Source organism: Arachis ipaensis, chromosome B9, assembly GCF_059453495.1.
Source record: "Arachis ipaensis isolate K30076 ecotype BB chromosome B9, ASM5945349v1, whole genome shotgun sequence".
Taxonomy (NCBI): domain Eukaryota; kingdom Viridiplantae; phylum Streptophyta; class Magnoliopsida; order Fabales; family Fabaceae; genus Arachis; species Arachis ipaensis.
In genome coordinates, this window is record NC_142444.1 from 61487448 (window position 1) to 61514938 (window position 27491).

General features: G+C 36.9%; 1 protein-coding gene and 1 pseudogene across 1 annotated transcript; both read right to left on the minus strand.

The window, feature by feature from the left end:
- Window positions 1–3005: 3005 nt before the first annotated feature.
- Window positions 3006–21039, minus strand: LOC148544855 (kinesin-like protein KIN-4A). The gene is made up of 7 exons (XM_088499000.1): window positions 20948–21039; window positions 20815–20867; window positions 20649–20715; window positions 19607–19694; window positions 19177–19320; window positions 3221–3278; window positions 3006–3070 (listed from the first exon to the last, which is right to left on the minus strand). The coding sequence occupies exons 1-7, from the start codon at window positions 21037–21039 to the stop codon at window positions 3006–3008; spliced, it is 567 nt and encodes a 188-aa protein (XP_088355126.1).
- An 847-nt stretch (window positions 21040–21886) lies between these two features.
- On the minus strand, window positions 21887–22339 carry LOC148544856 (uncharacterized; annotated as a pseudogene).
- Window positions 22340–27491: the final 5152 nt, after the last annotated feature.

Consider the following 27491-nt stretch of genomic DNA (forward strand, 5'->3'; position numbering starts at 1 on the left):
ACACTTCGCGCTTTTGTATCTTTGTTTTTCCTGCGTCCTTGAGCTTTTATTCCTTCATCGGGCTTCTAGTATTCCTTGATTATATATTATTTTATGAGCATTAGAACTGTCATGGTGCTTTGTCACACTTTGCTTTACGGCTAGAAGTAAGGCTTAGGATGATGGGGTATTACACTTAGTGGTATCAGAGCAGTTCGTCCTCGTGAGCCTGACTGATGGACCAATTGTGCTTCATTACATACTCTGGGTTGTTTTTCTTTCATTCTATTGAGGATATCTTTTTGATATGCATAGCATGCTTGTTTGTGAGTCCCTTTTTGGGATAATTGAAGCACTGAGCTTGAGGTATTGAATCTGATCACTTTGATATCGATTGTTTGGTGTGGAGAGAACCCTAAATGACAATTCATGGATGAGGTCGATCACGTACATGGAGAGAGAATAAGGATGACTAACAAGCTAATAACCATGCCGAGTTAAAGGCGGCGATGACTAACCTAGCTAACTCGATGCAATTGAGAACTGCTGTGACTACTCATGCTATAGAATGGATAGGGCAACCAGCTGAAAATGGAAATGGGGAAAGGACTGGGAACAACTTAGGTGGTGTCCCAATGACGTTAGATGCTTTCTTGAAGGTTAACCTGCCAACTTTCAAGGGAACGATGAATCCTACTAAAGCAGATAACTGGTTTCAAGCTAAGGAGCGTGCACTGTAGACTCAACATGTCTCAAAAATCAATTCGTGGAATTTGTGGCTTATCAATTGATGGGAGAAGCTTAGCACTAGTGGCAAGGAGAGTGTCAACTGCTGTAACTTTAGAATGCAGACATTCTGTGTGAGTTATTTCAGACTGCTTTCTACAAGACGTATTTTCCAGAGTTAGTGAGGGAGGCAAGAAAGTTGGAACTCATGCAGTTAAAGCAAGAGTCTATGTCTGTAGCTGAGTATACCAGTAAGTTTGAGGAGCTCTATAGGTTCTCAAGAGTATGTCACGGTACCCCTGAGTCCTATGAGAGTTAGAAGTGCATTAAGTACCAAGAAGGTCTTAGGGAGAACATTATTAGTGTTGTGGATCTGTTGGAGATTCGGAGATTTTCTGAGTTGGTAAACATAGAGAAGGTTGTAGAGTATTGTGCTAAGAAGGTGGCTTTGGCGAGGGATACTCGTAGAGATAACAACAACTGAGGTCGTGAGAAGTATTTTCCACCAAGAGCCCAAAACTTCAAAAGGGGTGGACATGCCCTCAACACTCATAAGGTCATGGAAACTTCAGGAGAACCAACTATGACCAGTTTCATTAGGCGAAAGGAAGAGGTAAACAAAGTAAAACTTCTCCGGATTTAACTTATGACCACTGCGGACATTTTCATCCTTATGATTCGTGCAACCTGGGTATAGGTGGATGCTTTACTTGTGGATTACCTGGACACATGGCAAGGGATTGCCCTCGTGAGAAAAATCCAAATGCGGGTCAGAACAATAACAATGTCGTGTATTTGTTGTGAATGCCAATGATGTGACTAAGTTGGATCCTCTTCTGAGAGGTAAGTGTTTAATTGGTGACAAAATGTTGATTGCATCGTATGACACATGCGCTTTGCATTCATTTATTGCATTTGATAAAGCTGCCGAGCTGGGGTCGAAAATCTCAAAGTTAACTTTCGATTTGCATGTACATACCTCGTGTCAAAAATTTGTAACTATGTTAGGTTGTAAGCAAATAGCTTTCTAGATAAAGGATAGACCTTTCATTCATGACTTAATCTATTTGCCGATGGGTGGGTTGGAGAAGATTTTGGAGTTTGATTGGTTATCAAAAAACCGAGTGCTGTTGGATTACTTTGAGCGATCGATTCGATTTATATGAGAAGGAGAAGGAGGAGCAATTGTAGCTAAGGGTTATTAGTGGCAGGAATTCGAGATTCCCACAGCTTAACCAGCAAGTGCACTGGGTCATCCAAGTAATACCTCAGGTGAGTGAGGGTCGATCCCACGAGGATTATCGGACTGAGCAACAATGGTTATCTGATTGGACTTAGTTAGGCAAACAAAAAGGGTTTTTTGATGGTTGAAAACGCATAAAACAATACTAAATAAACTAAAGAAAGCAAATAACAGGTTTGGTGTAAAAACAGTGAGAGAAAACAGTTAATGCTTCGGAGATGCTTACTTTTCTGGATTAAAAGTTCTCACCAACTATTTTAACAATGCATGATTCATTTCATGGCAAACTATAAATGTCTAAACCCTAATCTCTTAGTAATTTATCCTCCTCTAACCTTCATTAACCGCCTCTCTCATGGTCACATAATTCCGATTTGAGGGTTAAGTTTAAAAACTAGTTTATGGTCACAAAAACCCTAATTACCCAAAGCTAACAGGATCATATGTCACATATCCCAATTAGTTCATGTAATTATCAATTTAGGAGGAATTTGTTTTCAAGCTATTGTTTAAGCAAGAAAACTCTCTCAAAAATTACAAGAACTCAAGTAGAATAAAGGTCATAATCTCATTCCACCCAGATTTATAAGATTAAGAACGAAAACAATCCTTGAAATTAAATCAATATATTAATTAAAATAGAAAATAAATAGTCTTAATCCATAGAAATAAATAGAGCTCCTAACCTTAACCAAGAGGTTTAGTTGCTCATAAATTACAGAGAAACTAGGATTCTGAAAAACGTGCGGTAGTCTGATCCAAGATGATCCCTAAAGGGTGGATCTTATTCCTTAAATACTAAACTAATTTGATTCTGAAAATAAAATAAAATAATAATTCCTAAAACTATAAGATATTTTTTGTAAATAAAATTTACAAAAAGAAAATAAAATATAACTAATAAGTGCTAGATCCACTTGGGAAGCCCAAAGAGGGGGAATTCGGGTAGCCTTACTGGCATTAAATACCATATTGGGCGTTTAACACCCTAGAGGGGGTGATGATGTTCTAGTCTAAGTCCTTCGCTGGCGCTAAATACCAGCTAGGCATTTAGCACCTAGGCGGTGCTGCCAGCTTTTTTCTTTTTAGCTCCAAACTCTGCTGAATTGCTCCGAATTTCACCTAAAATGATAAAAATACTAAAACAATTCAAAGTAACATCCAAAGAGGATTTTTGCACTAAAATTAACTAAAAATAAATAAAATCCATCTAAAAACAACTAGAAAAATGAAAGGAAAAAGGTTATAAGATGCTCACACATCAGTTATTACTTGAACTTTGTAATGGTGAATTGTAGTTGGAAAGAATGTCAAGGTTATATACTTTTAGCTGCAAATGCATCAGGCAATAAGCAGAAGTTAGACCGAATTCTTGTAGTTAAACAATTTCCCTAAGTGTTTCCTAAAGCTATTCCTAAATTTCCGCCTCAAAGGGAGATTGAATTCGCGATAGACTTAATGCCAGGAGCAGTTTCAGTTTCAATTGTGCCGTATAGGATGGCTTTGATAGAGCTGGCTGAACTCAAGACTCAGTTGAAGGAGCTTTTGAATAAGAGGTTCGTTCGATAGAGTGTGTCTCCGTGGAGAGCGCCGGTTTTACTGTTGAAAAAGAAAGATGGAGGAATGCGACTTTATGTGAACTACCGACAGTTGAACAAAGTGACGGTGAAGAACAAGTACCCATTGCCGAGGATTGATGACTTAATGGATCATTTACAAGGAGCTAGAGTGTTCTCGAAAATTGATTTGAGGTCAATTTACCTTCAGATACGAGTAAAAGCGGGGGATATTGCAAAAACTGCATTCAGAACACGTTATAGTCACTATGAATATGCGGCGATGTCCTTTGGTTGACGAATGCACCTGCTGTGTTCATGGATTACATGAACAGAGTATTTCATCTCTTTTTAGATAAGTTTGTAGTGGTGTTCATAGATGACATCTTAGTTTATTCAAAGATGGTAAAAGATCATGAGAAGCATCTGCGAATAGTGTTAGAAATCCTAAAGGAGAGGAAACTTTATGCAAAGCTGTCTCAGTGCGAGGTCTGGAAGGAGGAGGTAAAATTCTTAGGACATGTGGTGAGTAAAGGTGAAATAGCAGTGGATCTTTTGAAAATTGAAGTAGTGATAGAATGGGGAAGAACGGTGTTAGTGACTGAGATTAGGAGCCTCTTGGGATTAGCTGGATATTTGATGCGGGCAGAAATTGGCGAATTAAAAATTGTTAAAATATACGCGTTGCAAGTATAGTTCTTAATTCGCCAGAAATCCGCCTATCAATTTAGAAAGGTGTCACAGAAAATTAAAATTTAAAATACTGGGAGTATGAATCCCAGGTCGTCTCCCAATGAGTTACAGAAAAGTGTGCTATTTTATTAATCAGAGATTTTCAAAAAGGGTTGAATTGAGCAAACAGGAAATTAAATTGGTGAATATGAATAATGTAAATAAAAGCCTTGACTGGGAATTGATTAGTTGAAATCCCTATTATTGTTGGAATGCTCTCAGGATTAATTGACAATTGAAGGTTGTTCTGTTTAGTTATCCTTCACTAGGTGAAGGAAAGTCAAACAAGTTGGAATGCTACGTCCGTTCACAAGTTGCAATCCACTTAATAAAAAGGGATTGGTGTCAGTGATTAGGAGGCAATCCAACCATAAACCCAACTACAATTTTTCTTTCAAGCCTTCCAACTCAAGGGTTCCTTTCAATCAATTCCCCATCAAGTTAGGGAACTACTCGCTCATTGTGAATGTAAAATTCATAGCATATAAAAAGGAATTGAAGGAAGACATTGTAAATAAAAATCGAAATAGTCAATTAAAAATAAAGGTGATCCTTGTATTAAATAATCCTAAAAATATTCCAATGGTAAAATTAACAAAGCAAAGGACATGGAAGAGTGAAGCCAAGTAAAGAAAACGAACTAGAATGACGAAGTCTTGATGAGGTAATAACTCTTCTCAGTGTTCCAATGCCAAAAAAAGTAAGAGAAAATTAAATCCTAAGAACTATGAATGTGTAGAGAGAAAACCTAGAGGAGGAGTAAAAACTAGATCTAAAAACTAAAACTGTGTAGAATGAATGTTCTCGTTGGTTTCTGCATGATCTCTGGCTCTAGTCTGCTGTTCTGGGCCAAAATTTAGGTCAAAATAGGGTCCAAAATCGCCCCCAGCGATTCTGCAAATTATGCAGATCGCGCATGCCACGCGATCACATCGCTCATGCAGACGCGTCATTCGCGTTTCGCTTCACCACGCGGGCGCATCGTCCACGCCTCCGCGTCGCTCGTGCTTTTCCATTTCGCGTGGTCGCGTCATCCATGCGGCCGCGTCACTACGATTTGATCTTCTCCGTACGGTCGCGTCATCCATGCGGCCGCGTCGCTTCTCGCTGGTCATCTCCTTAATTTCTTGTGTTCCTTCCATTTTTGCTAGCTTCCTTTCCAATCTCTAACTCATTCTTGCCCTATAAAGCCTGAAACACTTAACACACAGATCACGACATCGAATGAAATAAAGGAGAAGTAAAATGTATAATTAAAAGTCTCTAGGAAGCAGTTTTCACTCATGTAATAATTTCAAGAGGGAAATATAAATGCATGCTATTTTAATGAATAAGTGGGTCAAGATCATGATAAAACCACACAATTAAACACAATATAAACCATAAAATAGTGGTTTATCAACCTCCCCACACTTAAACATTAGCATGTCCTCATGCTCAATTGAAGGAGATAAAATAAACAAGTATGAACATGTAGAAACTCATGCAATGCAATGCAATCCTATATATATGAATGCAACTATATGATTCTTGCCCACTTGATCGAAAGTTAATAAGCTCTTCAAAACAATTACAGATCAAATTCCACTAATTCTATCATTATACAGTAAGACAGACAAAGGTGCAAGAGGATAGCTCATGAAAGCAAGGAACATGGAAATTCAAGCATCGAACCCTCACTAATGATGTATGTACGCTCTGATCTCTCTAGTGTATAGGGTAATCACTCTTTCCTTCTCTAATCATGTTCTCTAACTTTTGTTCTTCTCCTAACCAATCAACAACAGTTAACATACCAATGCAAACATCATGAGGTCTTTCCAGGGTTGTAATGGGGCCAAGGTAGAGGTAGGGGTATATATATGGTTAAGTGAGCTTATAAATTGAATCTTTAATTAACCCAAGCTTTAATCTAACCTATATATATTTAGTGTAACCTTAGAATTCATACCTAGCTACCCAGAATTCCCTTTTGCATTCCATACTCATGTATCAACTTTTTATTTTAATTTTTTTTATATGTGCATTGATCTTTGAATTGTTAATTCAGCATTGGGGTGATTTTGTCCCCTCATTTATTTATTGATTTTTTTTAGATAGACATAAAAATAAACATAGCTTATCAATGCACATAGATTTTTAATTCTTATAGTTTCACATGAGTAGCTATCCAAATTCCTATTGTATTATCATGACACATTCCCTTAATAACTTTTGTTCCCACAATTTCCCATATTTAACTAGCACACACAATTCTATCTTAAGCTAACCAAAGATTCAATTTGGGATATACAATTATTTTTCCGCTTAAGGCTAGTAATGTGGTGAAATATAGAACAAACAGGATTTAAAGGCTTAAAGTGGTTAACAAAGGTAATTGAAAAGGGTAGGCTTAATTTGGATAAGTGAGTTTAAACAAAAGATGGCCTCAATCATATGCAAGCATACGAATATAATAAATATTGGACATATAGGATGAAACAAAATATAGATTACAATCATAGAGAAGTAAACACACAAGAATAAAATGTTTATGGTTAAATAATGTAACCATACATAAAGGCTCAAATCTTCACAGGTTGTGTGTTCTTTAGCTCAAAAATCATGTTCTAAATACAACTTCAAGTATATTTATCATAAAAAAATTTTTAAAAATTAGTGAAATTTTGTTCCAAAGATAGAGTCTTAGAAGAAACTTATTGTCTTTTCAATCAAGTAGAGCATACATGCAACTAACCTATTACTATGCAATTTATCCTATTCTATAAAAGAAAGAAAATCTAACTAAAATATCCTAATTTATTGGTGCTAGGGAAGAGAAATTACCTCCGGAAGTCAGGTACTGACCGACCTCCCCACACTTAAGGCTTTGCACCGTCCTCGATGCCATCTGTTAGGAACAGGGGTGGGCTGGTTGCAGTATCTCCACAGTTGGGACCATCATGGCTCCCTGTGCTGGTAAAAAAATGGAGTCCGGGGTGTCTGAGTCCTTGAAGTGTCCCCTGAGTAGCTCCTTGAGGTGTTTGAATCGGCGCTCATTACGGCGCTCTCTTAACTTCGCTTTCTGTTCTTGCCGGTCCAATCTTTTGATTATCTGCTGGAGTAGTTCATCTGTTGTAGGTGCTTGTGGTGCTGAAGAAGGAATATCTTCAACCGGAGCAGTGAGAAGGCTTGTAGTGGCTGCTGGAAGTCTAAGGTACTTTCCATTGGGATATACTAATCATCCTGTGGAAGCATGGCTTTGGTGTCTCCAGCTCTGTAGGAAACTCCAGCTGCTGAGACAAGATCTGAGACCAAGGCGGGAAAAGGTAAGTTGCCCACAATTTGTACGTGTCCCATGACATTCCGGATATGTCTTGGTAGATTCAGAGGCTAGTCTGTAAGGATGCACCATAGTAGAACGGCCATGTCTGCAGTGAAGGAGGTCTCGTGAGTGCTCGGAAAGAAGTAATGGGACATGATCTATGCCCATACGCGAGCCTCCAAGGTAAGTGCTGAAGCTGATATTCCCTTAGGGCGGGTACGATGGTATCCGTAGATCCAACGGCTGCCAGGTAGTGCGATAACTCTGAGAATGGCTTCCCAGTCAAATTGGTACATCTGGCACTTGAGTGCGGCTTCTTGAAAGGCGTCAAATCCTTCTGGAATAGGGGGAAGACTCAAAGCTTGTTGAATAGCCTCTTCTATAATGGGGACTTGCTTCTGACGGACAAAGACAGACTGCAGGGTAGGCAGGTAGAAGTTAGAGTAGAACTCAACTACCCAAGAAAGATTGACCTGCTTCTGTTGTCTCTGTAGGAAACCCCATTGTCTTCGTTCAATTTGCGGCTCAACAAAAGTAGCAATATTGGGCGGGAGGATAAGAAGGTGTTCGTTGTTGTAACTCCTTTCAGCTAGAATAGGGAACATCTGCTCACAGTAGCGATTTGGAAATCGCGCAGTGTCCTTTGCTGGAAAGGCTTTTTCCTTTTCATCAACCTTGATGATCCTCTTAACTCTTTTTGTTGAGGGCTTGACTACAGTTGAAGAAGGCACTGCCACTAGTGCTCTTTTAGTTCCTCTCCTTGCTGGGGGTTTGGGAGTAGCTTTCTCTTTTCCTTTCTTGGTGGCCATCCTGAAAAGGGAAGAGAGAGTAAGTTGAATTCAAAGAGATATATAGCAAGGAAGAAAACGAAAAAGATGGTGATGGATGCACATTAGGAGGTAACTGACATTAACACACGCTCATGAGTACATGTGAAAAGTCATCAAAGGAAAATAGCTAGTGCATATAGTGACAAGTGAAAGCAAGGTGTTTATTGGCATGCCGGAAAAGGGCACGAGTAACATAGACCAAGCATTACTTTATAACAAACCATCACGTTTGTATTGACAATTAAATTCAATTAATATAATAGTAAAGGAAATTTGTGAAAAGCAAGCGTTGAATATTAGAATAACATAGAGAAGTGCATAATGCCATATGGGCTTTTTCACAAACACATAGCATGCAAGGTAAATAAAGTATAGAAAGTAGTAAAGTGAACATGCAAGCAACCTTTTAAACAAAATAATATATAATTGCCAAATAATTTGCAACAATCCACAAGCATATAAGGAAGAATAATGACTCAAATAAAATTCTGACACCATGTAAAATGAAAAGAAGAAGAAAGAAAATATGAATAATGAAAAGAAAAAAAAGAAAAGAAAATAACATATAAAATAAGAAGAATGAGAGAAAAGGAAAGAGGGAAGAAGAAAATAAAACCTTGGTAATGGAGGTGAGAGAGATAGAGAGTGAAAGGTGAGATAGAAGGAAGAAGGGAGGAGGAAGAAATAAGGAAGGAAAAGAAAAATTAGGATTTGGAGAAGAGAAAGATATGATATTTGGAAAAACTAGGAAAACTGTGCGCCACAAGCGACGCGATTGCATGCGGCACACGGTCGCGCGACTTGCGCTTAAGGTGATTGACGCGATCGCGTCGGCCACGCGATCGCGTGACCCAGTTTGTGCCAGTGGCGCGAGGGTTGCCTCGCACTCGCACAACTCTCTGTTCAAGATTATTAAATGGCAAATTTTAGGTGGCGCGATCGCGTGAGGCATGCGATCGCGTGAGTGGGCAGTTTATAGGGTACGACGCGATCGCGTGGGGCACGCGGTTGCGTGAAGGGGATTGCGCGTCCAGCGCCAGTCCAGCACCACTCTAGCACAACTTTCAGCTGTGCACCCGTTTTACGTCGAAAATCAGGGCACGCGGTCACGTGGGAGGCCATTATGCCCATATGACACGGACGCGTCAGCAACGCAATCGCGTGGGTTGATTTGTGCCACTGGCACGCCTCCAGCCACGCTCCAGCATGACTCTCTATTCGTTTTTATTTTTCTCTCCTCTCCTTGTCACACGGACGCGTCGCTGATGCGGTCGAGTCGCATGGCACCTTCCTTTTTTTTTATAAATATGCAGATGCAGATGCACGAAAGTACTGATAAAGAGAAGAGTTATTGAATATGAAAAACTAAAAATAAAGAAAAGAACGATCATACCATGGTGGGTTGTCTCCCACCTAGCACTTTGCTTTAACGTCCGTAAGTTGGACGCTCCACTAGCTCAATCTTCTGCTATGTGGGGATCCTCCAAGAGGAAGATCTCAAGCTCCTTGTTTTTCTGCATCTTCTCGCCATGGTATAGCTTCAGGCATTGTCCATTAACTTTGATAAGCTCAGAACTTGAAGGATGACTTAGGTGATAAACTCCGTACGGTTCGGCCTTCTCTACTCTGTATGGAACTTCCCATCTGGATCTCAACTTTTCTGGCATGAGCCTCAGACGAGATTTTTAAAGGAGGGCTAAATCCCCAGGTTGGAACTCTTTCCTCTTGATGTGCTGATCATGTGCATTCTTCATCTTTCCCTTGTATAGTATTGAGTTCTCATAAGCTTTTAGGCGAAGGCTTTCCAGTTCTTGCAGTTGCAACTTCCTTTTAGCTCCAGCGTTCTCCATCCCCATGTTGCACTCCTTGACTGCCCAAAAGGCTTTGTGCTCTACCTCAACAGGGAGATGACAAGCTTTTCCATAAACTAAGCGGAACGGACTCATCCCAATGGGTGTTTTGTATGCTGTTCTGTATGCCCAGAGTGCATCTTGTATCCTAGTGCTCCAGTCCTTTCTATGAGGTTTGACTATCTTCTGTAAGATACGCTTTATCTCTCTGTTCGACACCTCGGCTTGCCCATTGGTCTGAGGATGGTATGCTGTCGCAACCTTATGAATTATCCCATGCTTCTTCATTAGTCCTGTTAGTCTTCTGTTACAAAAATGGGTGCCTTGATCGCTCACGATTGCTCATGGGGATCCAAAGCGACAGATAATATGGTTTCTCACAAAGGAAACAACAGTGTTAGCATCATCAGTGCGGGTAGGAATTGCTTCCACCCATTTGGAAACGTAGTCCACAGCTAATAATATATAAAAATAACCATTAGAATTTGGAAATAGACCCATGAAGTCAATGCCCCAAACATCAAAAATTTCACAGAAAAGCATAATTTGTTGAGGCATCTCATCCCTCCTGGATATATTACCAAATTTTTGGCATGGGGGGCAAGATTTACAAAATTCAGCAGCGTCTCTAAAAAGAGTAGGCCACCAGAATCCACAGTCCAAGATTTTTCTTGCAGTTTTTTGAGGGCCAAAATGTCCTCCACTCTTAGATGAGTGACAGGCCTCTAAGATGGACTGAAATTCTGATTGAGGCACACACCGTCTAATTACCTGATCAGCGCCACATCTCCATAAATATGGGTCATCCCATATATAATATTTAAACTCGCTTTTCAGCTTGTCTCTTTAATGCTTAGAAAAGTTTGGAGGAAATGTGCGGCTAACTAGAAAATTAGCTACAGGTGCATACCAAGGGGATACTTCAGATACTGCTTGCAGGTTATCAAATGGAAAATTATCATCTATAGGAGCAGAATCATCCTTAATGTGCTCAAGGCGACTCAAGTGGTCTGCCACTAAATTCTGGTTACCAGTCCTATCCTTTATTTCTAAATCAAATTCTTGTAATAGCAGTATCCAACGTATGAGCCTTGGTTTGGACTCCTTTTTAGATAATAGATACTTTAAAGCTGCATGGTCTGAATACACTACTACTCTAGTACCAAGTAAATAAGCTCGGAATTTGTCCAGAGCAAAAACAATAGCAAGAAGCTCTTTCTCAGTAGTAGTATAATTGGACTGGGCAGCGTCTAAAGTCTTAGACACATAAGCAATAACAAAAGGATCCTTACCTTCGCGCTGAGCCAGCGCTGCTCCTACTGCATGGTTGGAAGCATCGCACATGATTTCAAACAGCTGGCTCCAGTCTGGTCCTCTCACAATTGGAGCTTGAGTCAGGGCGGCCTTCAGCTTATCAAACGCTTGCTTGCAATCTTCACTGAACTCGAACTCAATATCCTTCTGTAGTATTCTGGATAAGGGAAGTGCTACCTTACTAAAGTCCTTAATAAATCTCCTGTAAAAACCTGCATGGCCCAGGAACGAACGGACTTCCCTCACAGAAGATGTGTAAGGTAAACTAGAAATAACACTCACCTTTGCTGGGTCTACAGAAATGCCATTATTAGATACCACATGTCCTAATACAATACCTTGTTTTACCATAAAATGACATTTTTTAAAATTTAATACAAGGTTTGTATTAACACATCTATCTAATACTCTAGATAATCCATCTAAGCAAAGGCTAAAAGAATCACCATAAATGCTAAAATCATCCATAAAAACCTCCATACAGTCCTCAATAAGATCAGAGAAAAGACTCATCATACACCTTTGAAAAGTAGCTAGTGCATTGCACAAGTCAAAGGGCATTCTCTTGTAAGCATAAGTCCCAAAAGGACATGTAAAAGTGGTCTTTTCCTGATCCTCAGGAGCTATATGAATATGGAAATAACCTGTGTAACCATCTAAAAAGCAATAATGTGATTTACCTGACAGGCAATCCAGCATTTGATCAATGAATGGAAGTGGGTAGTGATCCTTACGGGTAGCTTGGTTGAGATGCATGTAATCAATGCAGACTCTCCAAGCATTCTGAACTCTAGTTGCTATAAGCTCTCCATGCTCATTCTTCACTGTAGTGACTCCAGACTTCTTGGGCACCACTTGTACTGGGCTAACCCATTCACTGTCTGAAATGGGATAGATAATACCTGCTTCCAATAGTCTGGTCACTTCCTTTTTGACAACTTCCAAAATAGTGGGATTCAATCTTCTTTGGGGTTGACGGACAGGTCTTGCTCCCTCTTCTAAAAATATTCTGTGCTCACATACTTGAGGGTTGATGCCTACTATGTCTGCCAAACTCCACCCAATTGCTTTCTTATGCCTCCTCAGTACATCAAGTAAATGCTCTTCTTGTTGGGAAGTGAGTTCCCTTGCAATGATAACGGGGAACTTCTGCTCATCTTCAAGATAAGCATATTTGAGATGTGGAGGAAGAGGTTTTAGTTCCAACTTCTGATCATGGGTAGGCTCTGGATTGTCTGGAGCTTGTGAAAATGCTGAGGTGCCCTCATTGTCAGTCAAGAGGGTCCCCACACTTGGACCTTGTCCAATGTGCTTCTCTTCTAACTCTTCCTTGTGAACTTCAGATACAGTTTCATCTATGACATCACACTGGAAGATAGAATGATCTTCTGGAGGGTTGTTTATGACTCCATTCAAATTGAAGATTACTATGCGGCCATCTATTTAAAAAGAGTATGTTCCTAAAAAAGCATCCAATCTGAATTTTGATGTCTTCAGGAATGGTCTTCCAAGTAGGATTGATGATGGCTTATCTGAGTCATTATGACTCCAAGATATAAAAATCAGTGGGGAATGTAAGCCCTTTAATGTTCACTAAAATATCTTCAGCAACTCCAGCCACTGTAATAATGCTTTTATCTGCTAACACAAAACGAGCTGCCGACCTTTTTAAGGGAGGGAGCCTCAAAATATCATATATAGACAAAGGCATTATACTAACACAGGCTCCTAAATCACACATGCAATCATAAATTACTACTCCACCAATAGTACAACTAACTATACAAGGACCTGGGTCACTACACTTCTCAGGTAATCCTCCCATTAAAGCAGATATGGAACTACCTAAAGGAATAGTTTCTAATTCATTAATTTTGTCTTTATGTATACATAAATCTTTTAGAAACTTTGCATATTTAGGTACCTGTTGAATAACATCAAAAAGAGGAACGGTTACCTCAACCTTTTTAAATATTTCTACCATTTTGGGATCGGGTTCCAGCTGCTTCTTGGGCTTCCTTGCAAGTTGTGGAAATGGAAGGGGAGTGGTGTTTTCTGCAGTGTCTACGCCTCTTGGTGCTTCCTCCTGTGGTTGGGCTTCTTCTTTTTCAGTTATGTCCTGTATGTCTTCTTCCCCTTCAACATCTTCTATTTCTACGACCTCTTCAGCTGAGGCATGCTCTGGTGGGCTTGGCTCCTCCTGATTCCTCTCCTGCAGTGTGGTTCTAGACCTTAGGGTGATGGAATTAATGCCCCCCTTCGGATTGGGTAATGGTTGAGAGGGAATTCCAGTGGAACTTGAAGGTTGGTTATTGGAATTTTGCATTGATCCAATCTGTGAGACAAGAGCTTGCAAAGTAGCAGTCAGACCATTCAGACTGGCATTAATGTTATTTTCCATGGTCTGTTGACTTCGCTCAAAAAATTTTAGTAACTCTTCATTAGGAGATGAAGAAGGGTGAGTAAATTGAGAGGTCTGCTGTTGGGTATTCTGTGGTCCTTGGGATTGCCTCAGGTGAGGTGCTCTGTAAGGTTGGTTCTGCTGCCTGTTGTTATTATTATTCCACCTCTGATTTCCTTGATTATCTCTGCCTCCTCTGTTATTGTTGTCCCTCCAATTCTGGTTAAAATTGTCTTGCCATCCATGGTTATTATTTCCACCTTGATTGTACCCTTGGTTGGGGCGGTCATAGAAATTATGAGTGGATGCCACCATGTTGTCTTCCTATTGGAGTTGCGGGCATTCATCAGTATAATGGCTATAATCAGCACAAATTTTGTAAATTCTCTGTGGGACTAACTGTTGGTTTTGCTATGGTGAAGGGGATTGAGCTTGCTGAACTTGTTGTTGATTCAATTGCATTTGCTTCAGCAGGTGGGTCATTTCACAGATACTCTAAGTTAGAGCAGCAGTCTCTCTGCTAGAGGATACTTCTGCAACGGCTTTTGAACGGCCTTGCTTCTGTCTGTGGTTCCTAGTAGATTCAGCTAAGTCGCTGATCAATTGCCATGCCTCGTCAGTGGTCTTGTACTTTTTCATAGACCCATTGCTAGCACTTTCCAATGTGGTCTCATCTTGGGGCCTCATACCCTGTGTGATGTAGCTGAGTAACACTATCTTGTCGATCATGTGGTGGGGGCATGCTTCCAGAAGACTATTGAAGCGCTCCCAGTATTCAAAGAGAGTCTCGTTGTCATCTTGAACAATCGTGGAAATGTCTTTTCTCAGTTTATCAGTAATTTTAGATGGGAAGAATTTCTCCAAAAACTCTTTTCTGAGCATATTCCAGTTGGATACATTTGCTAGGGATTGAGTGTAGTACCACTCTCTTGCTTTTCCCTCGAGAGAAAACGGGAAAGCTTTCAGCAAAATTGAAGTTTCATCAGCACCATCAGGCCTGACAGTAGAACATGCTGCTTGAAAATCTCTCAGGTGCTTGATAGGCTCTTAAGCAGGTAAGCCATGAAACTTGGGCATCAAATTGAGCAGTGCATTCTTTATTTCAAAATCTGTAGCCACCGTTGGGTGATGCGCTTGAAACGGTTGCATTGTAAAATCAGGGGCTCCTTCCTCATGGATGGTAACTCTTCTGGCTGCCGCCATATTACCTGTACGTAAATCAACTAAATCAGTAGAATGGGGGCTGGTTTCTTCCTCAGATGGTGTTTCAAATCCGCCCTCAGAGAGGACTAACCGACGCCGAGCTCGCCTTATTCGTGAGATGGTTCTTTCAATCTCAGGATCGAATACTGGCAAGCGTGGATCAGGAAGTGAACGCGTCATCTAGCGAAAGAAACATGCAGCCCATAGTAGCAAAATAAAATAAAATGCAAATAAATAAATTCTAATTAATAACTTTAGCACTCTATTGCAACTCCCCGGCAACGGCGCCAAAAATTGATGCAGGCAGAAATTGGCGAATTAAAAAGTGTTAAAATATACGCGTTGCAAGTATAGTTCTTAATTTGCCATAAATCCCCCTATCAATTTAGAAAGGTGTCACAGAAAATTGAAATTTAAAATACTGGGAGTATGAATCCCAGGTCGTCTCCCAACAGGAAATTAAATTGGTAAATTTGAATAATGTAAATAAAAGCCTTGACTGGGAATTGATTAGTTGGAATCCCTATTATTGTTGGAATGCTCTCAGGATTAATTGACAATTGAAGGTTGTCCTGTTTAGTTATCCTTCACTAGGTGAAGGAAAGTCAAACAAGTTGGAATGCTACGTCCGTTCACAAGTTGCAATCCACTTAATAAAAAGGGATTGGTGTCAGTGATTAGGAGGCAATCCAACCAAATTACAATTTTTCTTTCAAGCCTTCCAACTCAAGGGTTCCTTTCAATCAATTCCCCATCAAGTTAGGAAACTACTCGCTCATTGTGAATGTAAAATTCATAGCATATAAAAAGGAATTGAAGGAAGACATTGTAAATAAAAATCGAAATAGTCAATTAAAAATAAAGGTGATCCTTGTATTAAATAATCCTAAAAATATTCCAATGGTAAAATTAACAAAGCAAAGGACATGGAAGAGTGAAGCCAAGTAAAGAAAACGAACTAGAATGACGAAGTCTTGATGAGGTAATAACTCTTCTCAGTGTTCCAATGCCAAAAAAAGTAAGAGAAAATTAAATCCTAAGAACTATGAATGTGTAGAGAGAAAACCTAGAGGAGGAGTAAAAACTAGATCTAAAAACTAAAACTGTGTAGAATGAATGTTCTCGTTGGTTTCTGCATGTTCTCTGGCTCTAGTCTGCTGTTCTGGGCCGAAAATTGGGTCAAAATAGGGTCCAAAATCGCCCCCAGCGATTCTGTAAATTATGCAGATCGCGCATGCCACGCGATCGAGTCGCTCATGCGGACGCATCATTCGCGTTTCGCTTCACCACGCGGGCGCGTCGTCCATGCCTCTGCGTCGCTCGTGCTTTTCCATTTCGCACGGTCGCGTCATCCATGCGGCCGCCTCACTGCGATTTGATCTTCTCCGCGCGGTCGCGTCGTCCATGCGGCCGCGTCGCTTCTCGCTGGTCATCTCCTCAATTTCTTGTGTTCCTTCCATTTTTGCTAGCTTCCTTTCCAATCTCCAACTCATTCTTGCCTTATAAAGCCTGAAATGCTTAACACACAGATCACGGCATCGAATGGAATAAAGGAGAAGTAAAATGTATAATTAAAAGTCTCTAGGAAGCAGTTTTCACTCATGTAATAATTTCAGGAGGGAAATATAAATGCATGCTATTTTAATGAATAAGTGGGTCAGGATCATGAAAAAACCACACAATTAATCACAATATAAACCATAAAATAGTGGTTTATCAATATTACCTAAGATTTATCCATGGATTTTCGCAAATCGCGTTGCCGATGACTAAGCTAACTCGGAAGGATACACCGTTTGTGTGGACATCAGAGTGCAAGGAAAGTTTCTAAACCTTGAAGGAGAAATTGACCTTAGTGCCAATTTTAATCCTACCAAAACCACATGAACCGTTTGAAGTTTATTGTGATGCCTCGTTGAAAGGATTGGATTGTGTGTTAATGCAACACCGAAATGTGGTAGCTTATGTTTCGCATCAGCTAAGATCACATGAAGTAAATTATCCAACTCATGACTTAGAATTGGTGGCGATTGTATTTGCATTGAAAATTTGGAGATACTACTTGTACGGGGTAAAGTTTAGAGTCTTTTCTGATCATAAGAGTCTCAAGTACATCTTTAATCAGAAAGAGCTCAACATGTGCCAAAGAAGATGGATGGAGTTACTGAAAAATTACGACTTTGAACTGAGATATCACTCCTGAAAGACTAATGTAGTACGGATGCCTTCAGTAGGAAGTCATTGACAGTTGCTTGGATGCGGATTAAAAAGGAGGAATTGGTACACAACTTTGCGAAGCTTAAGTTGGACATTGGAGAAATTGACAAAAGGGCTTGTTTAGATCAATTACACATCTAATCATTGTAACACAAACAACCTAGAATTCAACCAAAATTACAACTTATTAATTTTATTTTAGAAATTTCGACAAAATTTTGCTTATACTTAGAAACCTCCACCAAACGATATTTTTAGTTATTATAAACCAAAACATTTCAATAATAACATGAACATAATTCAATTCATATCTTTAAAACTTTTTTATGAAAATTCGGTAAAATTTTCTCTAAAATTAAAAGCCTTCACCAAACACAATTCTCATTTTTTCACAAAGCAAACAATTGCAATCATAATTTAAAACAAGTAATCATAAATTTACTAAATTAATTAATGTAAATAGAAACCATAAATTAATCAACTTAACTTAAATATAAATTAAGCTAATTAAAAATAAATAACTTCACCTAACCCTGAATAACCTAAATTAACATTACTAACTAATGAAAGACATTTAGATTCTAAACTAACAAAATCTCAAAATAAACCCTCCTAAACACTAATGAAATAATTTTGATAAATTAAGGTAACCTAAAGTATCCTAAGAAAAACAAAACTTCATCAAATAAAAAATAAAATCATTTCCTAATCACTTTGTAAATATTCAAAATGTAAATAAATAAGAAATTACAATTTAAATTAAAATTAATATAATTAAAAGAGAGAAATGAAACACAGTTTAAACAAGTTAAATTCTATCAGATTTTTTTGCCATCCGAAAAAAAAATTGACAGTAATAATTATTTCATTTAACAAAATGATGCGTTTTAAGAAAATTAAATGAATTACTCTCGGATTATTCTGTCAGAAAATTTGACAATAATAAGTGCACCAATATAAATAAAATTTGCGTCATTTCTTATTATCGTATTTTTTGGCAGAATCACTACAAGAAAAACACCCATTCAGGTACACTTGAAAAGTGTAGCCAAAAGTGAAAAAAAATGATGCCTTAGGCTACGGCTACGCCTTTTGGGCTACGGCTACGCTTTTTGGGGTGATTCCTATTCGGCCGTTGCCTATTCTCAAAGGCTACGCTTTTCTGCACCAAAGGCTACGCTTTGGGCATTTGGGAATAGGCTACGCTTTTCAAGTGATGCTGTCCAGGATCAAAGGCTACGCTTTTTAGCTTTCATTTTTTTAGAATAGGCTACGCTTTTCAACGCTACTGCATCACTTGTAAAGCGTAGCCACATTGTATACCATAGCTCTTTTTTATAAGTGTAGCTTTAGGTCCCTCTTTTTTTTTTTTTTTGTTATACTATAGCTACTGTATATAAGTATAGCCTTAGGTCCCTCATTGTTTTTTTTTTATTTTCTATATATATATATATATATATTCTAATAAATTTTTTTTAAAACCTAATATTTAGTAATATGATTATATATATAATCCTATTTTTTTAATTAAATTGGTCAAAAATTATAAAATAAAAATAAATACATAATAATACCATACAATATTCTTTAAATAATAAAAATTATCCTTTAACAAAATATATTTATAATGAACTAAAAATATTGAGATGATCATAAATGAGTATTCATACATCTCACACTAAATTAAATATACCCATATCAAAATATACATTAGACCACTTAGAATTTACTACTAATAAACTATAAAAAACCAAAATATTGTATTCTACATAAGTATCTTCTAATAAAAGTTATTAATCTTCTGATAAAAGAGAAAAAAACAAATTGATGCCAAATAGAGCACCTAACATCTGCGACTAAATTGAACATATATTGAAGCAAATTCTTGGCTTCTCCCATTGAGTGCAACTGATTCCGGCATCCTCTATTCGTAAAGACCCGCTCTCGTTTTTTTGCCTCGGAAAGCTGAGAAGTCATTGCCACAAGTTAATTAGATGATATGCTTAACATGCCTTCAAAGAAAAGAGTGCAGGTGTCTCCATATGTCAGCGATCATTAGTGACATAGTAGTAAAGTTAACTTACCAACTTGACACATAGTGATATCTTTCAAGAACTAAATTGAAAGTATTGAATCTTTAATCAGTTTAATGAACCATATCGACTTATGTGTGATTTTTGATAATCCAATTTTAATATTATCTCGTGAATCAAGTCACGTGAGACCAAATAGGTTAATTGACACTACTTACCAATACCTTCAATGATAGTTTTTCATCACTTAGAATAGGCAATTTGCTTCTAAAAACTAGCTTTGATACATCAGGTGCCTTTGATGACCTGGATTATTATCCAACAACTCATATATTTTGTCACTTTCTCCTAATAAAGGAAGAAACAAATATGAATGATGATGATTCATTAGTTAATAGTACCTAGTTTCATCAACACAGAAGGAAGTAGAAGTAGAAGTAGTAATAGTTGTAGTAGTTGAGGTTCCATTTCCATAATTTGAAAGACAGAAATAAATTGGTGTTAGTTCAGAAAGTTGGTCATTTGCAATAGCCAAAATGCCAAATGGTCCAAAAAATATGTCCAACTGAACAACAAAAAATAAATAAATAAATAAAAATCAGGAAAATATAAAGTAAAACCATGATTACTGTGAGATACAAGTTGTAACAATGCAACCAATAACTATGGAAAAATCCTGTGTTGCAGGGCCAATGTGTAATGGCACTACTGTGCCAGGTTTAACCAATAATTCCTTAAATTCATCACTGCTAAGTCTCAAGCTCTCTATTTCTTCCACTGGCCATTGAAGCAAATTAGTTCCAGTCTTCTTGTCATACAATACTGTTCACGAAATAGTCTGATTCCAGCAGCCAAAACACAAACATTTGTGGATTAGAGATTCTTACTAATTAAAGTAATTTACCCATCAATATATAAGATCAAATTACAATGTGTCAAACTTTTAAAGTTGACTCTTTGTGCTACTAAAGTACTTGTTTTCTATTTTCTTTCTTTTCCTTTTGAATTCAGGCATTATCATATTGAAATTGGTATAGTAGGTCAGTAGCACATGTTTGAAAGTGCCATTTGAAATTTGAAGTAGATTCACAAAAACCAGGACTGAGAATTATTAGATAAACATTATCAATCAAGAACACATAACACAACATAAGGAACCAAAAAAAGATAAACATTACCAGACACTTAACATCGATAACACGACATAAGATCTTCGACGGAAGATCGTATTTGAGAGAGAGAGAGAGAGAGAGAGACTACCTGGCACCAGGGAAAAGAGGACGAAGAGAGAACAGTTCAGCCATTATAGCACCCATTGCCCACATGTCTAAATGAGTGACAGAAAATTCAGTAAATAAAATGGTACTTATCATCACTCCAAACAGTATTAATTTGATCATTATCGCTGTTTAAAGCATATACTTACCAACTTTGGAGCTATACAGATAAGATTGAAGTAGCATTTCAGGAGCACGATACCTAACAGAAGCCAGCGTACAACTTATAAACTGCACAATACACAACTGAACAAATTACATACAAAAGTTGAAAGCACTTACCACCGTGTGGAGACATACTCAGTGTAGGGTGGTTGTGAACTGATCTCACGTGCTAGGCCAAAATCAGAATAGACCATAGTATAAATCTCCATTTGCTACACAATAACAACTTCATTAAAATGTCAACCTAAATGATTCATAATTTATAGAAAAAGCTAGGTAATTCTTGAGAAGTTTGAAAAAAAAAAAGCTAACATACTCAAAAAGCATGTTCTCTATTTTATCATATAGCACATTTAACAAAGGATTCGGATGCAATGATAAACGTACCAGGCTTCAGATAACGGTGGAAGTATCCCCACTGGTGCATATAAGCAAGACCTTGGAAAACTTGAAAACACCAATTCCTAACTTCACCCTCAGAAAACATCTTCTCCCTGTCTTTCATAAGTTGGTACAGGTTGCATTCCTAAATCACCCAAAAAATTGAAACATCAATTACTGGACTTTGCACAAGATGATGCAGACCACATCTAATGAAGAACTGGCCACCCACCATGTACTCAAAAACAAAGTACAGAATGTCACTTTCTCGAATAACTTCCTTTAGCTTCACAATATTTGGGTGGTTCATTTTTCTTAGTGACTGCAAACCAAGAGAAATTGAAGTAAGTTATAAACAGAAAATAAAAAGCCATATAGCAATAATGTTAGTCCTCACAGCAGTGGCCATGGTTGCAGCAAAACAGAATATTCAAATTGGATAGGAATTAAAAGCAATTACAACCCTGGGGATTCAAGATAAAGTAAGGACTAGAATTAAAATCAGAATATGGAAACCATAGCGGTGATAAAACAGAGCATACAAATTCAATCTAATCGATGGCAGCAGCGGTGGCGGAGCAGGACGGCATGAGAGCAGACCTCGCCCTTCTCCCCCTTGTCGCGTTTCTGCTCCTCTGTCTTCCGTGCATCTCGTGCTTTCCACTCTCCTCTGCCCTAATCAGCGTTGACTGTGTCTGTGGTGACGAAGGCTTCGGCGGTTACAATGAAGTGCGGCGGCGCATCGGTGGCCATGGAAGCACCGCGACAACAAGGCGTCACCTCCCTCCTGCGCGACGCTCCTCCTGATTCTCCCTCTCTCAGGCACGACTCTTCCTCTCCAAACAACGCGATGGCAGTGACAGCACCAAGTCCCGCGGCGAGATGGCGACGCGGCGAGACACGAGCGGCGGGCTCCAGGCCGGCGGTGGCGGCTCGCGAGGACGACGACAACGAAGCGGCGATGGCCAGTGGCACCGGCGCAACCTTCCTCTTCTCTTCTTCCCCCTCGGTTCTCTCTTTCTCTCCGCTATCCCTTTTCCCTCTTTTCCTTTTACTGCTGCTGTGTCTTAGGTTGAATTAGGAAGAAAGGAAAACTGTTGCTGTGTATTGGTCAGAGAAGGGAAACATTGGTGGTGGCTAGGTTAGAAGGGGTTAGAGCTTTTTGGGGCTTAATTTAGGAATTAGGGTATAATTTGGGACAAAAGTGAAATTAAAAATTTCGGGTAAATTGAGGTATGGTCAATTTTAATAAAATTAAAGTATATTATAAAAAATTGAAATCTAATTTGCTCTTTTAAAATTATTTTAAAAATACTACTTAATTATCAATTTACTAATCAGTTTTTAATCAAATATTCTAATTTTAAAATTAGAAATATAATTTATTTTCTGTTTATAAAAATTAAAGTATTAAATTTCAAAATCTCAATTATTTAACTAAATCGTATAAAATTCTTATTCTTTTACAACTGTTAAGTTGTATAATTTAAATATATAAAATTATTCAATAATTATAAGATTAAGTAAATTTTCAATTTAATTATCAAAACTTGATTTAATTACTTTTAATAAAATAATTTCTAAAAATAAAATTTTTAATGAATATATAAGTTGAAATTAACTCATAGTAATATTTTTCGAAAATTTTGGATCTTACATCTTTTTTTATTGTGAGAGGGTTTCTGAAGGCTACTAAGTGTGAGTTTTGAAGGGACAAAAATTTGACTAAGTGTGTGAGTTTGCTTTTGAGAAAGTGAGGAAAAAAATTTATCAAGTGTAAGTTTTTGGCTTTAGATACATTAGGCATCACTTTTAAAGTGCACCCAAAACTTAATAAATAGGCTACCCTTTAAAAGCACTCTCTTTAATACAAAAAGTGAACTCATAGATATCAATATACGGCTATGCTTTATAAGTGATTTCTATAATACCTAAGGCTACACTTTTTAAATGATGCCAGAATTGTGTTTTCTTTTCTCTTATAAAAAGGCAACACTGAGAAAAGCGTAGCCTATTCTATGAATAGGCTACGCTTTTCAAGTGTAGCTTAAAAAAAGTGTGGCTGAATGAGTATTTTTCTTGTAGTGAATGCTAAATCTGATGCTAAAGTTTATTTTGCAACAAAATTATCACGCAAACCGTTATAAAAATTGCCGATAAAAATCACAGGCAATGATTGCCGCTGAATCCAATAGTAATGAGCGTGGTTTTTGTAATGCACATGCGTGCCAAATCAAATATCATTACTGTTTAATTTAATTAACAAATGAAATTGGAAGGGGTTGGAGTTTTTGTTTGGAAGTGATGAGACACTATTATATTTTGTCACCCTTCAAAGCAAATGTAGCAAAAACACGAAACAATAATGGACATGGCACTTGAGAGCCCTCTTGTTCCCTAGAGAAGAGTAGAGGGACCAAAGCATTATTCTATAAATAAAGGTACGTACATGTTTATATTTCTTTCCATTTCTGGGTACAAAGCTATGTGTTTACTCAAACTACAAGACATAGATCTATCTATTTATTGGTTCCTACCACAAAGCCACATAATAGCCTTAGGGATGACTACTGTTTTGGACATCCCAAAAATTAGATCACTCATGTTGGCCTGCCCCTATTTGTAGTGATTTGAGATTACAAATGCACGAGGGTCTCGTTTTACAACTCTAAGTAGACACAACACATGCCAAGATTTTTACCATTTATAACATAGTAGCCAAAACTAATTAAATAAAGGAACAACCCTAGCTATAGCTAAGAAAACAATAGGGTGTGAGTAGAGAAGAATAATCAGAAATTGCAGATGTATACATAGATACCGTTTATATACTGAATTAAGTATATAAGTCAGTCTTAGGATTATTGTCCAACATTTTTATTTATATGCTAAGTGATGATGTTTGAATATTTTTTTTTTTTAAAATAAAAAGTAGATGTTAACGAAAAACACATCTAATATAAGTTGAACTTTTGAACATTCTTAAGATAAGTAAGCATTTAGAGATAATAAGGAAAATATTTATATAAAATATACATATGATATAATTAAATGTTAAAAAATAAATTCCTTTATCCAATTTAGCTTTGTTTGAAATTTTAAATTTTGATTTTTTGTTTCATTAACAATGTTACGGATCAAGATGCCTTTGTTTTTTTTAATGATTTTATAACATGAATTTTTTATAAATTGATTTGTTTAATTTAAAAAAATAGATTTTATTTTATTTTCTAAAATTTACAAACTACATAAATAAAAATACATGTATGCTACACATACAAGTTTTTTTGACTTACAAGTCTTACAAGTTGGGACAAATCCAACAGAAGCTACGTTCACCCACAAAAACGTGTTAATACGCGCATCACGTTTCCAAAGCGTTCCTTTACCATTATGAACGACTCTTCTTCTTCTTCCTTGACAAAAACCACAACTGTCATTGTTTCTTCGCGTTTCTCCTCCTACTCCTCTTCTTCCTTCTTCTTCTCCTTCTTCTTTGTGTTTCTCCTCCTTTTTCTTCGCGTGTTTCATCTTCATCGTCGTGTTTCTCCTCCTTCTTCTTTTGATTTTGCAACATTATGTATTTTTTTCTTCTTTATTTAATTTTTTCTCCTAAAAAGAATTATGAGAATATGAAATAAGAAGATGAAGAAGAAGAAACAGCAGAAGATGAGGAGGAGGAAGAGAAAGAATTCTGAATTTGTCAGAATAACAATACACCTAAATATCTTCGTTTTACACCCAAATATCTTCGTTTTACACCCAAATTTGCTGCAAATACAGAAATGATATGCTACGTGTACACTAAAATCAACCATCAAAGTCAGCCACCAGTATAAAATACTTACTGGAATATAAATATACATTGAAAATAAATTAAACCACAAATGTATTTATACACAAATACATTGGTAGATGATTTTAGTAGCTGATTTTAGTGTACAAATAGCATTTTAGTATAGAAAAATATTTCCTCTAAAGTTGCATTTTTTTCTTCTTCTCCTTTTTCTTATTTATTTCATTCTTTTAGTTAAATGAATGTAAGTTCACCCTCTTCCAAGTAATTTTGCAACATTATGCGTTTTTTCTTCTTCTTTGTTTGATTTTTTTTATTTTTATTCTTATTAAGAGAGTAAAACAAGAAGAAACTTGAGAAAATAAAACAAAAAGGAAAAGATGAATAAGAAAAAAAAGAAGAAGAAGATGGTGATGATGATGAAAAAAAAAGAACCAGCAGAAGATGAGAAGGAGGAAGAAGAAGAGTTCTGAATTATGCAGAACTTATCAAAATAAAAATACACCCAAAATTCCTTAAAATACGCCCAAATATCTTTGTGTTACACCCAAATATCTTCGTTTTACACTCAAATTTGCTGCAAATACAGAAATAAGTTATGCTACGTGTACACTAAAATCAACCACCAAAGTTAGCCACCAGTATAAAATACATACTGGAATACAAATATACATTGAAAATAAATTAAACCATACATGTATTTATACACAAATACATTGGTGGATGATTTTAGTGGCTGATTTTAGTGTACCAATAGCATTTTTGTATAGAAAAATGTTTCCTCTAGTGCTGCATTGTTTTTTCTTATTCTTCTTTTCCTTATTTCTTTCTTTCTTATAGTTAAATGAATGTAAGTTCATCCTCTTCCAAGTAATTTTGGAGCATTATGTATTTCTTCTTCTTCTTTGTTTGATTTTTTTGTTTTTATTCTTGTTAAGAGAGTAAAACAAGAAGAAACTTGAGAAGGTAAAACAAAAAGGAAAAGACGAATAAGAAAAAAAGAAGAAGAAAATGGTGATGATGATGAAAAAAAAGAAACAATAGTAGAGGATGAGGAGGAGAAAGAGGAAGAGTTTTGAATTATGCAGAACTTATCAGAATAAAATACACCCAACTATCTTCATTTTACACCCTAAATGTCTTTGTGTTACACCCAAATATCGTCATTTTACACCCAAATTTGCTGCAAATATAAAAATGAGTTATGCTACATGTACACTAAAATCAGCCACCAAAGTCAACCACTAGTATAAAATATATACTATAATACAAATATACATTGAAAATAAATTAAACCACACATGTATTTATACACAAATACATTGGTGGCTTATTTTAGTGTACAAATAGCATTTTTGTACAGAAAAATATTTCCTCTAATACTGCATTTTTTCTTCTGAATTGAACCACATCTCAACCACTTGATTGAATTCGAAACGGTAAAAGGAGGAGAAGACTTGTATGAGAAAAACACTTGTATATGGAGAACAAACTGCTCACAAACACCACAGAGGAGCTACAAAATACACCAAAAATACACCATATTAAAACAAGCATAAACTATAGAATGCAAATACAACTATAAAACCATCATAAAAAAATAACAAAAATCATATTCATGAATCATCATTAAACAGAAACTAAAACAATTCAACTACAACAATAATTCACCCTCAGTGAGATGAAAAGTTATAAACTGTAAATACACCCAAACTTTCCTGAAATACACCCAAATATTCCTGATTTACACCCGAACGTCTGATATAAAATGCAGAAAATTCATCAAAACTAGTATATTAGATTCAATTCAAACAATAAATAATGAATAGCAAATTTCACAGACAAGGTTCACGTATTATTCAGCTACACAATCATAAACTACTAACTGGATTCAAATTCAGATTCAATTATTAACTGGAATTAAACCACACTTTAGGAACTTCATTGGATTCAAATTCAAAATCTACTTCGCTCTAGTTCAGCTGATAATCTAAAGTTAAATCATCCATTATCTTCAAAACGATTTCAGAGCTTGATTTTAGAAACAATGAAAAACGAGAAAAACGAAGAAAGAGAACAGAGAGAGAAACTTACGTAAACAGCGAAGGAGAAGGGAGAGAAAAACATACGAAAGAGATCGAAGAGAAAAGGCAAGAAAACGCAGAAGGAATTCAAAAAAGGAAACGAAATCCTTTCGGAAAAGGAAGTTATATATTTGCGCGTTGATTGATTGAAAAATCTGTTAAGGAAGCGCGTGAAACATACGTGCCATAAGAGGCGTGTTTTAGGAATAAAGAATATTGAAGACTTGTAAGACTTGTATAGTAAAAAAGCTTGTATGTGGAGATTAATTCATAAAAATAATTCTTTCCTCTTAAAAAAAAGGGTCAATATAATTAAAGCAAACACATTCTCATCCAGATTTACACTTAGCCAAAAAACACGAAAATATAAAATTTTAAAAGTGTCGAGTAAAAATTGATC

Excerpts from the sequence above, each read along its gene's own strand:
- LOC148544855 (XM_088499000.1), bottom strand. The coding sequence starts at position 21,039 with ATGGAGATTTATACTATGGTCTATTCTGATTTTGGCCTAGCACGTGAG. Across the intron at positions 20,716-20,814 it reads TCTGTATAGCTCCAAAGTTG|ACATGTGGGCAATGGGTGCT; the intron begins GTAAGTATATGC and ends TCACTCATTTAG. Across the intron at positions 3,279-19,176 it reads GCTCTATTTGGCATCAATTT|CTAAAAGTATATAACCTTGA; the intron begins GTTTTTTTCTCT and ends ATGCATTTGCAG.